Raw genomic sequence first — 14,420 nt, forward strand, 5'->3', positions numbered from 1 at the left:
TAAATGATACACGTACTTCAGTGCTTTTCAACCCAAAGTCATTCAGGACCTAGAATTGTACACCCATTTTTTTTAAAGTGAGGTGCTAACGTAACTGAACATAACACTCAGGAAAAAAAAAAAGTGAATATTTATTTCCACCACCACCAATACATTGCCTTTTTTCACTTTCTTATTTGATCTGGGTGATTTATTTTACTGTTCTGTCTCTGTGCAGGTCGATGCTTCCTGTGCCTCCTACAGCAGTGGGACCAGCCATCAGTCTGGACCTGGATGTAGATGATGTGGAGATGGAGAACTATGAGGTGAGAGGACCAAGTAATCAATACACTTAGAAACACACTGTGTGTTTCTTTCTGTGTCTGTGTGTTTCTGTGTTTGGTATCTGCGTGTGCGTGTGTGTGTTTTTACCTGTATTTCCATAATTATCCACTAAGTTTGCTGCAGGTAGAAAATCGTCTTTAGCTAGAAGACACTCCAATCAATTTCAGTTTGTGCGTAAGTGTTTGGGGGGGGGGGGCGTAGCTCCTATGAATGTTAATGGCAAAAAAACTATTATTTGTAGATCAGTGATTCTACACATCACTTTTATCAAGCTAATCCTCTCCAGCGGACTCGGAAGTTAAAACGGGGTAAAATAGGGGGCAGTTTAGGTGGACCCCCCCCCCCCCCCCCACCTAACACTCACAACCAGTCATTGATTGATTGATTGGAGACAGCTTGTGTCAATTAAAGACCATTTCCTTGAATGTTTTTACCTGCAGCAAACCTAGTGGATAATGCTGGAAATACCGGTCAATAAAAATGTAAATAAACCAAAAACAACTGGCTTTAAATATGTATGTCTCTCACACACCCTCAGGCATTACTGAACCTGGCTGAAAGGCTGGGAGAGGCTAAACCACGAGGAATCACCAAGGCAGACATCGAGCAGCTTCCATCCTACAGGTTCAACCTCGACAACCATCAATCTGAACAAACGCTGTAAGATAAGCTTCTACTGTCTTTTCTTGTGTTATACCACCCACCTATCCATCTGACTGGCTGGCCAAGTAGGGCTGGGCGGTATACAGTATTTTACTATATACCGGTATTGATGCACAGACCGGTTTGGGCTTTTAATTTAATTTCTATAACGGTATTTATTTGGTTTGTTAAATGTGATACCCAACGCCGGGACGTCTGTCTGTTTTTACTCCGTTTGCTACTTGAGTTGTCTTTCTCCCTCTCGCTCCAAGCCACGCCCCTCTCGCTCCAAGCCGCCCCCCTCTCGCACCAGGCCCCGCCCCCCTCTCGCGCCAGGCCCCGCCCCCTCACACCAAGACCCGCCCCCTGTCACCCAAGGAGAGAGCAGTTGCTCGACCATGGAGTCAGGAACACTTTCTTGCCGTTCACTCTGCAGTCTGCATGGTCAGATAGATGTTGGCGACAACTAGTGAGGCACCGATATGACAGTTTTGGCCAATACCGATATCCAATATTTTCCCTGCCAAAAAAACCCAATACCGATGTTATACATTCTAGCGGCCTTTTAAGCATTGTAGTACAGTTAAATAGTTACACACACATGGGCGCAGCGGTCTAAGGCACTGCATCTCAGTGCAAGAGGCGTCACTACAGTCCCTGGTTCGAATCCAGGCTGTATCACATCCGGCCGTGATTGGGAGTCCCATAGGGCGGCGCACAATTGGCCCAGCGTCGTCCGGGTTTTGCCGAGGTAGGGTTTTATTGTAAATAAGAATTTGTTCTTAACTGACTTGCCTAGTTAAAGGTTGCACACAGACACCACATTGACTAAAAAGTTATTTTGTTGGCATTTACATATGTCCCCATTACCAGTAAAACATAATCAAAACCTATTTCTTTCACTTACTTGCTGTGCTGTTTCGTTGTTCATTTGTTAAGTCGTTTCATTCTCAACCAGGATTTCTTTGGAACGCCGTTTGGGTCTTTGCTGTTCGGGTTATTGCATGTTGACCAATCAGGATCTGAATATGACTGCACGTCACATAATAATTTAACGCGTTAATACATTTTTTATGTACTTATTACACATTGATTACACTACCACTCGTATTTCATATGTCACAACGATTCATCGATACGTATGCTATGATGCTGGTAAAGTTGTCTCGCTAGCTAGCTCATGGATGCAAACAATGTCCTTCCCCAAAACGACAATCTGTTTCAGTAGCTATAGCTAACTATATAAAAAAATTATAAAAACACAGCAAAACGACAATGTGTTTCAGTAGCTATAATTAGCTAGCTAACTATATAGCTAGGTGTCATCTAAAATAACCCTAATTTATAAGACAGTTCTAGTTTGATTAATGGTGGTCGGACCCATCTGTGAATCTAGCCACAATAAGGATTAGCCACAACAGTAGACTTTTGAGGTTAGCCTTCAAAATAAAAGTATGGCATAATTCTACTATTTGTATTCATTTGCATCACTGTCAATGAAGGCAAACCGCAAATTCCACTATTTTGCCTAATCCTTATTGTGGCAAGCTTCACAACACATAACCTGGTCCGGTCGAGCCTCACTAGCCAGATGAAGCTAGCTGGCAACGTTAGCTTTGGGCTACAGGGTTAAGTAGCTGGCTAGCTATTTATTTTCATGAACTGAAGTTCAATTTCAATAGGCGAACAACAGTGGCAACCTAGCTAATACTTAAAGCAAATTGTATTGGTCACATACAAGGTTAGCGGATGTTAATGCGAGTGTAGCGAAATGCTTGTGCTTCTAGTTCTGACAGTGCAGTAATATCTAACAAGTACTCTAACAAATTCACAACGACTACCTTATACACACAAATGTAAAGGGATGAATAAGAATATGTACATATAAAAAGAGGCAGTAGATGGTATAGAGTACAGTATATACATATGAGATGAGTAATGTAGGATATGTAGACAATATTAAAGTGATGTTATTTAAAGTGACTAGTGATCCCTTTATTAAATGTATTAAAGTGGCCAGAGATTTGAGTCAGTATGTTGGCAGCAGCCACTCTGTTAGTGATGGCTGTTTAATAGTCCGATGGCCTTGAGATAGAAGCTGTTTTTCAGTCTCTCGGTCCCAGCTTTGATGCACCTGTACTGACCTCGTCTTCTGGATGACAGGCAGTGGCTCGGGTGGTTGTTGTCCTTGATGATCTTTTTGGCCTTCCTGTGACATCGGGTGGTGTAGGTGTCCTGGAGGGCAGGTAATTTGCCCCCGCTGATGCGTTGTGCAGACCGCACTACCCTCTGGAGAGCCTTGCGGTTGTGGGCGGAGCAGTTGCCGTACCAGGCGGTGATACAGCACAACAGGATGCTCTCAATTGTGCATCCGTAAAAATGTGTGAGCGTTTTGGGTGACAAGCCAAATTTCTTAAGCCTCCTGAGGTTGAATAGGCGCTGTTGCATTTCAGTTTGTCCGTGATGTGTACTCCTAGGTAGAGGTCGACCGATTAATCGGAATGGGCGATTTTAATTAGGGCCATTTTTATGTTTTCATAACAATCGGTAATCGGCATTTTTGGACACTGGCCGATTACATTGCACTCCACGAGGAGACTGCGTGGCAGGCTGACTACCTGTTATGCGAGTGCAGCAAGGAGCCAAGGTAAGGTGCTAGCTAGCATTAAACGTATCTTATTTAAAACAATCAATCTTAACATAATCACTAGTTAACTACACATGGTTGATGATATTACTAGTTTATCTAGCGTGTCCTGCGTTGCATATAATCGATGCGGTGCCTGTTAATTTCTCATTGAATCACAGCCTACTTCGCCAAACGGGTGATTTAACAAGCACATGCGAAAAAGCACTGTCGTTGCACCAATGTGTACCTAACCATAAACATCAACGCCTTTCTTAAAATCAATACACAAGTATATATTTTTAAACCTGCATATTTAGTTAATATTGCCTGCTAACATGAATTTCTTTTAACTAGGGAAATTGTGTCACTTCTCTTGCGTTCTGTGCAACAGAGTCAGGGTATATGCAGCAGTTTGAGCCGCCTGGCTCGTTGCGAACTAATTTGCCAGAATTTTATGTAATTATGACATAACATTGAAGGTTGTGCAATGTAACAGCAATATTTAGACTTATGGATGCCACCCGCTAGATAAAATACGGAACGGTTCTGTATTTAACTGAAAGAATAAACGATTTGTTTTCGAAATGATCGTTTCTGGATTTGACCATATTAATGACCTAAGGCTCGTATTTCTGTGTGTTATTATATTATAATTAAGTCTATGATTTGATAGAGCAGTCTGACTGAGCGGTGGTAGGCAGCAGCAGGCTTGTAAGCATTCATTCAAACAGGACTTTACTGCGTTTGCCAGCAGCTCTTCGCAATGCTTCAAGAATTGCGCTGTTTATGACTTCAAGCCTATCAACTCCCGAGATTAGGCTGGCAATACTGTAGTGCCTATTAGAACATCCAAAAGTAAAAGGTATATGAAATACAAATGGTATAGAGAGAAATAGTCCTATAATAACTACAACCTAAAACTTCTTACCTGGGAATATTGAAGACTCATGTTAAAAGGAATCATGTTCTGAGCAAGGAACTTAAACGTCAGCTTTTTTACATGGCACATATTGCACTTTTACTTTCTTCTCCAACACTTTGTTTTTGCATTATTTAAACGATACTAAAGATTTTATTGATGTATTATATTAATTTAAAATAAGTGTTCATTCAGTATTGTTGTAATTGTCATTATTACAAATATATATAAATAAAAATCGGCCGATTTAATCGGTATCGGCTTTTTTTTGGTCCTCCAATAATTGGTATCGGCGTTGAAAAATCATAAATCGGTCAACCTCTACTCCGAGGAGCTAAAAACTTTTCACCTTCTCCACTACTGTCCCGTTGATGTGGATAGGGGGATACTCCCTCTGCTGTTTCCTGAAGTCCACGATCATCTCCTTTGTTTTGTTGGCGTTAAGTGAGAGGCTATTTTCCTGACACCACACACCGAGGGAACAGGGAGTACAGGAGAGGGCTGAGAACGCACCCTTGTGGGGCCCCAGTGTTGAGGATCAGCGGGGTGACGATGTTGTTTCCTACCTTCACCACCTGGGGGCGGCCTGTCAAAGTCCAGGACCCAGTTGCACAGGGCTGGGTCAAGACACAGGGTCTCGACTTTGGAGGGTACTATGGTTTTAAATGCTGAGCTGTAGTCAATGAACAGCATTCTTACATAGGTATTCCTCTTGTCCAGATGGGATAGGGCAGTGTGCAGTGTGATGGCGATTGCATCGTCAGTGGACCTATTGGGGCGGTAAGCAAATTGGAGTGGGTCTAGGGTATCGGGTAGGGTGGAGGTGATATGATCCTTGACTAGTCTCTCAAAGCACTACATGATGACGGAAGTGAATGCTACAGGGCGATAGTCGTTTAGTTCACTTACCTTAGCTTTCTTGGGAACAGGAACAATGGTGGCCATCTTGAAGCATGTGGGCACAGCAGACTGGGATAGGGATTGATTGAATATGTCTGTAAACACACCAGCCATCTTTTATATCCAAAAGTTCTTCCCGGCTGTATGTAATAACACTTGAGATTTTCTGGGCTAACAATGTTTGAAATAATTCATTAAAAAAAACGAATTACTGCATAGTTTCCTAAGGACCTGAAGCGAGGCGACCATCTCTGTCGGCGCCATCTCTCTCACAAGGATTCCTAAATCATTGCGAAGAATAATGAAAATGACTGCAGTTTCTACTGGTCATTGTTTTCAGGCTGGTTGTATTGGTGCTAGCTAGGTACCAAGCTAAAGCTAGCTACCCCAGAAGATGCGGTCGAACAAATGATGCTTTATTACCTACGCGATATTGAAAACACATCGTTCGTGGCCATAGTATGTATGTCGTGAAGCTAATAGCAGTGACGCTATTACTGTGTAACTCCGGTAGGGCAACATCTGAAAAATAGCGCACTTGGTAGTGTGTACCGATGCTCGACCAGTCGGTGAAAGCCAACATCACCCACGACAGAGAACGGTTGATTGTCAAGGGCAATCTGGGCTTTAATGGATTTCGCGTTTGAGTTGAGTTATCTTGCTGAAATTTTCTTACTATTTCAAATGACTGCTCGACTTGTCGACTGCTCAATCCACACAGCGGACATTGTGGGCTAGGTTAGGAATGCTGTGCTGCACGTGTAGCGGCAAATCTTACGTGGCGTCATTATTTCATGTACCTATGCAGGTCAGCTTTGACATCGGTTTTGCACATCGGCGTTAAGCTAGACATCGGCCGACGTTGGCATTTTTAGCTAATATCGGCCGATTCCGATATGTTCGCCGATATATCGTGCATCCCTAGTGACAACGATGCTGCTTTCGACAAGCGTTCTATAACTACAATATTAGTTTTGTCGTACTATCTGCTAACTACTGTTTGCTAGTTTGTATTTTCTTAGCAAGTTGTGGCTAAAATAAATAGTTTAAGCTGCTAATCGCTATATAGCTGGCTAGCTAGCCTACTAAATGTACACGGAACAAAAATATATATGCAACAATTTCAAAGATTTTACTGAGTTAGTTCATATAAGGAAATTAGTCAGTTTGAATAAATTAATTAGGCCCTAATCTATGGATTTCACATGACTGGGAATACAGATATGCATCTGTTAGTCACAGATACCAATTATTATTATTTTTGGTTCAGAAAACTAGTCAGTATCTGGTGTGACCACCATTTGCCTCATGCAGCGGGACACAACTCCTTCGCATAGAGTTGATCAGGCTGTTGATTGTGGCCTGTTGAATGTTGTCCCACTCCTCTTCAATTGCTGTGTGAAGTTGCTGGATATTGGCGGGAACTGGAACACGCTGTCGTACACGTCGATCCAGAGCATCCCAAACATGCTCAATGGGTGACATGTCTGGTGAGTATGCAGGCCATGTAAGAACTGGGAGATTTTAAGCTTCCAGGAATTGTGTACAGATCCTTGCGACGTGGGGCCTTGCATTATCATGCAGAAACATGAGGTGATGGCGGTGGATGAATGGCACTAAAATAGGCCTCAGCATCTCGTCACGGTATTTCTGTGCATTCAAATTGCCATCGATAAAATGCAGTTGTGTTTGTTGTCCATAGCTTATGCCTGCCCCATACCATAACCCCACCACCACCATGGGGCACTCTGTCCACAACGTTGACATCAGCAAACCGCTCGCCCACGTGACGCCATACACGCTGTCGGCCATCTGCCCGGTGCAGTTGAAACCGGGATTAATTTGTGAACAGCACATTTCTCCAGTGTGCCAGTGGCCGTCGAAGGTGAGCATTTGCCCACTGAAGTCTGTTATGATGCCGTACTGCAGTCAGGTCATGACCCTGGTGAGGACACCAAGCATGCAGATGAGCTTCCCTGATACAGTTTTTGCAGAAATTCTTCGGTTGTGGAAACCCACTATTTCATCAGCTGTCCGGGTGGCTGGTCTCAGACAATCCTGCAGGTGAAGAAGCCGGATGTGGAGGTCCTGGGCTGGCATGGTTACACGTGGTCTGCAGATGTGAGGCCGGTTGGACGTACTGCCAAATTTTCAAAAATTATGTTGGATGCGGCTTATGGTAGAGAAATGAACATTAAATGATCTGGCAACAGCTCTGGTGGACATTCCTGCAGTCAGCATGCCAATTTCACACTCCCTCAAAACATTAGACATTTTAGAGTGTACTTTTATTGTTCCCAGCACAAGGTGCACCTGTGTAATGATCATGCTATTTAAACAGCTTATTGATATGCCATACCAGTCAGGAAAATGGATGGAAGCAAATTTAGGCACAACATTTCAGAGAAATTAGCGTTTTGTGCGTATGGAACATTTCTGGGATCTTTTTATTTCAGAAACCCACACTACATGTTGTGTTTTCTATTTTTATTCAGAGTAACTAAGAGTCTGTAGGGACGATAAACGTTCAGCCTGCTGCACAGACTCAATGGACTCTGATTTAAATTGTCTTTAGTTAATTGTGTCAAACACTCTCCATGGCTAAAGTAGGAAAGAAATAGATGTCATTGTTGTAAAAAACAATTACATTTATTATAGACTACATGACCAAAAGTATGTGGACACTTGCTCGTTGAACATCTTTATTCCAAAATCATCAGCATTAATATGGACTTGGTCCCCCTTTGCAGCTATAACAGCCTCCACTCTTCTGAGAATGCTTTCCACTAGACGTGGGAACATTGTCGCGGGGACTTGCTTCCATTCAGCCACGAGCGTTTAGTGAGGCCTGATTAGTCCTGGCTTGCAGTCGGCGTTCCAATTCATCCCAAAGGTGTTCAATGAGGTTGAGATCAAGGCTTTGTGCAGGCCAGTGAAGTTTTTCCACACCGATCTCGACAAACCATTTTTGTATGGACCTCGCTTTGTGCACGGGGACATGCTGAAACAGGACAAATGTTGCCACAAAGTTGGAAGCACAGAATTGTCTTGAATGTCATGTAAGATTCCCCTTCACTGGAACTAAGGGGCCTGGCCTGAATCATGAAAAACAGCCCTAGACCATTTTTCCTCCTCCACCAAACTTTACAGTTGGCACTATGGCAGGTTGGCAGGTAGCGTTCTCCTGGCATCCGCCAAACCCAGATTCGTCCGTCGGACTGCCAGATGGGGAAGCTCTGACAGAGCTCCAGTTCCTCTGTGGAGATGGAACTTTCCAGAAGGACAGCACTCCACTAATCAGGCCTTTATGGTAAAGTGGCCAGACGGAAGCCACTCCTCAGTAAAAGGCATGTGACAGCCCACTTGCCAAAAGGTACCTAAAGGACTCTCAGACCATGAGAAACAAGATTCTCTGGTCTAATGACACCAAGATTGAACTCTTTGGCCTGAATGCCAAGCGTCACGTCTGGAGGAAACCTGGCACCATGCCTACGGTGAAGCATGGTGGTGGCAGCATCATGCTGTGGGGATGTTTTCCAGTGGCAGGGACTGGGAGACTAGTCAGGATCAAGGGAAAGATGAACGGAGCAAAGTACAGAGATCCTTAATGAAAACCTGTTCCAGAGCGCTAAGGACCTCAGCCAAGTCAATGCAGGTGTGGCTTTGGGACAAGTCTCTGAACGTCATTGAGTGGCCCAGCCAGAGCCCGGACTTGAACCCGATCGAACATCTCTGGAGAGACCTGAAAATAGCTGCGCAGCGACACTCCCCATCCAACCTGACAGAGCTTGAGAGGTTAAATTGTAATTATTTCGCCTCTATGGCCTATTTATTGCCTTACCTCCCTACTCTTCTACATTTGCACACACTGTACATAGATGTTTCTATTGTTATTGACGGTACGTTTGTTTGTGTGCAACTGTGTTGTTTTTGTCGTACTGCTTTGCTTTATCTTGGCCAGGTCACAGTTGTAAATGAGAACTTGTTCTCAACTGGCCTACCTGGTTAAATAAAGGTGAAATAAAAACAAACATTAGTAAGAGGATCTGCAGAGAAGATTGGGAGAAACTCCACAAATACAGGTGTGCCAAGCTTGTAGCGTCAACCACAAGAAGAGGCTGTAATCGCTGCCAAAGATGCTTCAACAAAGTATTGAGTAAAGGGTCTGAATACTTATGTAAATGTGATATTTCGTTTTTTATAAATTTGCTAAAATATCTTAACCTGTTTTTGCTTTGTCATTATGGGGTATTGTGTGTAAATTTGTATGAAGGGGGGGACGGGGACAATTTAATCAATTTTAGAATTAGGCTGTAATGTAACAAAATATGGAAAAAGTCTTGGTCTGAATACTTTCTAAATGCATATTCTCATCTATTGATATGGTATATGTATTATACCCAAGTTCGTTGTGGTTTGTGTTTTAGAAGAGTGCAAGTGGCAGATGTAGCTGCATTTCCATGCAATATTGAGGTGATTGATTAATCTGCGTGATCAATTGATTACATTAGAACAAACTAGCTTTTCAATTTCAGTCTGTAATGACCACTTGGTAAATGTTGACACGTGACCATTTTTTAAGGTACTTATTTAGCAAAATACAAGTAATAAACTCAGCAAAAGAAATGGCCCTTTTTCAGGACCCTGTCTTTCAAAGATAATTCGTAAAAATCCAAATAACTAAACAGATCTTCATTGTAAAGGGTTTAAACGGTGTTTCCCATGTTTGTTCAATGAACCATAAACAATTAATGAACATGCACCTGTGGAACGGTCGTTAAGGCACTAACAGCTTACAGACGGTAGGAAATTAAGGTCAGAGTTATGAAAACTTAGGACGCTAAAGATGCCTTTCTACTGACTCTGAAAAACACCAAAAGAAAGATGCCCAGGGTCCCTGCTCATCTGTGTGAACGTGCCTTAGACATGCTGCAAGGAAGCATGAGGACTGCAGATGTGGCCAGGGCAATAAATTGCAATGTTCGTACTGTGAGACGCCTAAGACAGCACTACAGGGAGACAGGACGGAGAGCTGATCATCCCCGCAGTGGCAGACCACGTGTAACAACACCTGCACAGGATCGGTACATCTTTACATCACACCTACGGGACAGGTACAGGATGGCAACAACAACTGCCCGAGTTACACTAGGAACGCACAATCCCTCCATCGGTGCTCAGACTGTCCGCAATAGGCTGAGAGGGACTGAGGGCCTGTTGTAAGGCAGTTCCTCACCAGACATCATCGGCAACAATGTCGCCTACGGGCACAAACCCGCCGTCGCTGGACCAGACAGGACTGGCAAAAAGTGGTCTTCACTGAAGAGTCACAGTTTTGTCTCACCAGGGGTGATGTCGGATTCGCGTTTATCGTCGACGGAATGAGCGTTACACCGAGGCCTTTACTCTGGAGCGGGATCGATTTGGAGGTGGAGGGTCCGTCATGGTCTGGGGCGGTGTGTGTGTCACAGCATCATCGGACTGAGCTTGTTGTCATTGCAGGCAATCTCAACGCTGTGCGTTACAGGGAAGACATCCTCCTCCCTCATGTGGTACCCTTCCTGCAGGCTCATCCTGACATGACCCTCCAGCATGACAATGCCACCAGCCATACTGCTCGTTCTGTGCATAATTTCCTGTAAGACAGGAATGTCAGTGTTCTGCCATGGCCAGCGAAGAGCCCGGATCTCAATCCCATTGAGCACTTCTGGGACCTTTTGGATCGGAGGGTGAGGACTAGGGCCATTCTCCCCAGAAATGTCTGGGAACTTGCAGGTGCCTTGGTGGAAGAGTGGGGTAACATCTCACAGCAAGAACTGGCAAATCTGATGCAGTCCATGAGGAGGAGATGCACTGCAGTACTTAATGCAGCTGGTGGCCACACCAGATACTGACTGTTACTTTTGATTTTGACCCCTCCTTTGTTCAGGTACACATTATTCCATTTCTGTTGGTCACATGTCTGTGGAACTAGTTCAGTTTGTCTCAGTTGTTGAATCTTGTTATGTTTATACAAATATTTACACGTGTTAAATTTGCTGAAAATAAATGCAGTTGACAGTGAGAGGATGTTTCTTTTTTTGCTGAGTGTGTGTGGGGTCTAATTTGTATGTATTGGCCTTCAACATATCGTGACTTATTTCAGCATGATTTATTGATTTTGATATTAGTGAAAATGACTAGCCAGGACAAACTCAGAGCAAACGTAGCTAGCCAGTACAGCCTAATACCAGTGAGTTTGTCCTGGCTAGTCAGAGCAAATGTAGCTTGCCAATACAGCCTGTGTAGTGCTGGTGGTGTAGGCATAGTTAAGCATGTTGTTCGTGCAACAGTATCTTCTAAATCAGAGAGGAATAGGTGAAGCATGAATGTTAGCCAGCTACATGAAGTAAGAAAACATGTAATGTAACATCTAATTTGGGTCCCCTGGAAACACTGACCAAAACTTTGGTTTTTACTCTGTTAATAATTCCTCTCTGGCTTAATCATTCGTTGTCATGTCAAACAACAACGCATTCAAGGTGCTGCCAACTATAGAATTATAATCATCATATTTCCATGATTCCAGCAGTTCACCAGTTAACTAGGCCTAGAGATTTTGCTCTGATGCATAGCACAGTGTGAAAATGATAAAAGTGCAGGAAATGCTCAAGTTGTATTGAACAGTATAAAACAATCAAAGCCCCATTTTTGAAATCACTTGATAATATATGTTGCCACGCTAGGGTCATGAACTACTTACATCTATTTTGCAATATTCTGAGTAGATAGCTCGCCATCACAGGCTAGCTATTTTGACACCCACCAAGTTTGACCCTCACCAAACTCAGATTTACTATAAGAAAAATTTGATTACCTTTGCTGTTCTTCGTCAGAATGCACTCCCAGGACTTCTACTTCAATAACAAATGTTGGTTTGGTTCAAAATAATCCATAGTTATATCCAAATAGCGGCGTTTTGTTCGTGCGTTCAAGACACTATCCAAGGGTGACGAAGGGTTACGCGCCCGATGCGTTTCGTGACAAAAAAAATCTAAATATTCCATTACTGTACTTCGAAGCATGTCAACCGCTGTTTAAAATCAATTTTTATGCTATTTTTCTCGTAAAAAAGCGATAATATTCTGACCGGGAGTCGTTGTTTTCGTTCAAAGACGAAAGAATAAAAACATGGTGTCGCCTCGTGCACGCGCCTCCAGTCTCTGTTCTCTGATCGACCACTATCTAAATGCGCTAGTGTTTTTCAGCCAGGGCCTGCAAAGACACCATTCAGCTTTTTGCCGCCTTCTGAGAGCCTATGGGAGCCGTAGGAAGTGTCACGTTACAGCAGAGATCCCCTGTTTTGGATAGAGATGATCAAGAAGGCCAAGAAATGGCGCTTCCTGTTTGGAATCTTCTCAGGTTTTGGCCTGCCAAATGAGTTCTGTTATACTCACAGACACCATTCAAACAGTTTTAGAAACTTTGGAGTGTTTTCTATCCAAAGCTAATAATTATATGCATATTCTAGTTTCTGGGCAGGAGTAATAATCAGATTAAATCGGGTACGTTTTTTATCCGGCCGTGAAAATACTGCCCCCTATCCATAACAGGTTAAAAACATAAAATACTGCCAAAAATATCGCCCGGCCCTACCATCCATCCATCGTAACAGTAACTGTCTTGTCCTTTTTAAACATGCAGTATTTCAGAATCTGATGATGCTCTGTGTAATACTCTGTTCTTTCTTCCAGGTGTGTTGTGTGCTTTAGTGACTTTGAGTGTAGGCAGCTACTGAGGGTTTTACCCTGCAACCACGAGTTCCATGCTAAGTGTGTCGACAAATGGTTAAAGGTAAGCCCATTCCATCCATCGCTAACTCTACGGTTACGTCTCAAATGGCACTATATATATATATATATATATATATACTGCTCAAAAAAATAAAGGGAACACTTAAACAACACAATGTAACTCCAAGTCAATCACACTTCTGTGAAATCAAACTATCCACTTAGGAAGCAACACTGATTGACAATACATTTCACATGCTGTTGTGCAAATGGAATAGACAACAGGTGGAAATTATAGGCAATTAGCAAGACACCCCCAATAAAGGAGTGGTTCTGCAGGTGGGGACCACAGACCACTTCTCAGTTTCTATGCTTCCTGGCTGATGTTTTGGTCACTTTTGAATGCTGGCGGTGCTTTCACTCTAGTGGTAGCATGAGACGGAGTCTACAACCCACACAAGTGGCTCAGGTAGTGCAGCTCATCCAGGATGGCACATCAATGCGAGCTGTGGCAAGAAGGTTTGCTGTGTCTGTCAGCGTAGTGTCCAGAGCATGGAGGCGCTACCTGGAGACAGGTCAGTACATCAGGAGACGTGGAGGAGGCCGTAGGAGGGCAACAACCCAGCAGCAGGACCGCTACCTCCGCCTTTGTGCAAGGAGGAGCAGGAGAAGCACTGCCAGAGCCCTGCAAAATGACCTCCAGCAGGCCACAAATGTGCATGTGCCTGCTCAAACGGTCAGAAACAGACTCCATGAGGGTGGTATGAGGGCCCGACGTCCACAGGTGGGGGTTGTGCTTACAGCCCAACACCGTGCAGGACGTTTGGCATTTGCCAGAGAACACCAAGATTGGCAAATTCGCCACTGGCGCCCTGTGCTCTTCACAGATGAAAGCAGGTTCACACTGAGCACATGTGACAGACGTGACAGAGTCTGGAGACGCCGTGGAGAACGTTCTGCTGCCTGCACCATCCTCCAGCATGACCGGAGTGGCGGTGGGTCAGTCATGGTGTGGGGTGGCATTTCTTTGGGGGGCCGCACAGCCCTCCATGTGCTCGCCAGAGGTAGCCTGACTGCCATTAGGTACCGAGATGAGATCCTCAGACCCCTTGTGAGACCATATGCTGGTGCGGTTGGCCCTGGGTTCCTCCTAATGCAAGACAATGCTAGACCTCATGTGGCTGGAGTGTGTCAGCAGTTCCTGCAAGAGGAAGGCATTGATGCTATGGACTGG

At 43.9% G+C, this 14,420-nt stretch overlaps 1 protein-coding gene across 2 annotated transcripts in view; it reads left to right on the forward strand.

Moving 5' to 3' along the window:
* The window catches only part of rnf44 (ring finger protein 44), a 63,377-nt gene that overhangs the window by 43,598 nt on the left and 5,359 nt on the right, over positions 1-14,420 (forward strand). For both annotated transcript variants that reach the window (XM_014213354.2, XM_014213356.2), the window contains exons 9-11: positions 218-305; positions 863-984; positions 13,148-13,247. In XM_014213354.2, coding sequence (XP_014068829.1) covers positions 218-305; positions 863-984; positions 13,148-13,247 — 310 coding nt within the window. The remainder of the gene's footprint in view (positions 1-217; positions 306-862; positions 985-13,147; positions 13,248-14,420) is intronic.

Source organism: Salmo salar, chromosome ssa09 (assembly GCF_905237065.1).
Source record: "Salmo salar chromosome ssa09, Ssal_v3.1, whole genome shotgun sequence".
In the NCBI taxonomy this organism is placed as follows: Eukaryota; Metazoa; Chordata; class Actinopteri; order Salmoniformes; family Salmonidae; genus Salmo; species Salmo salar.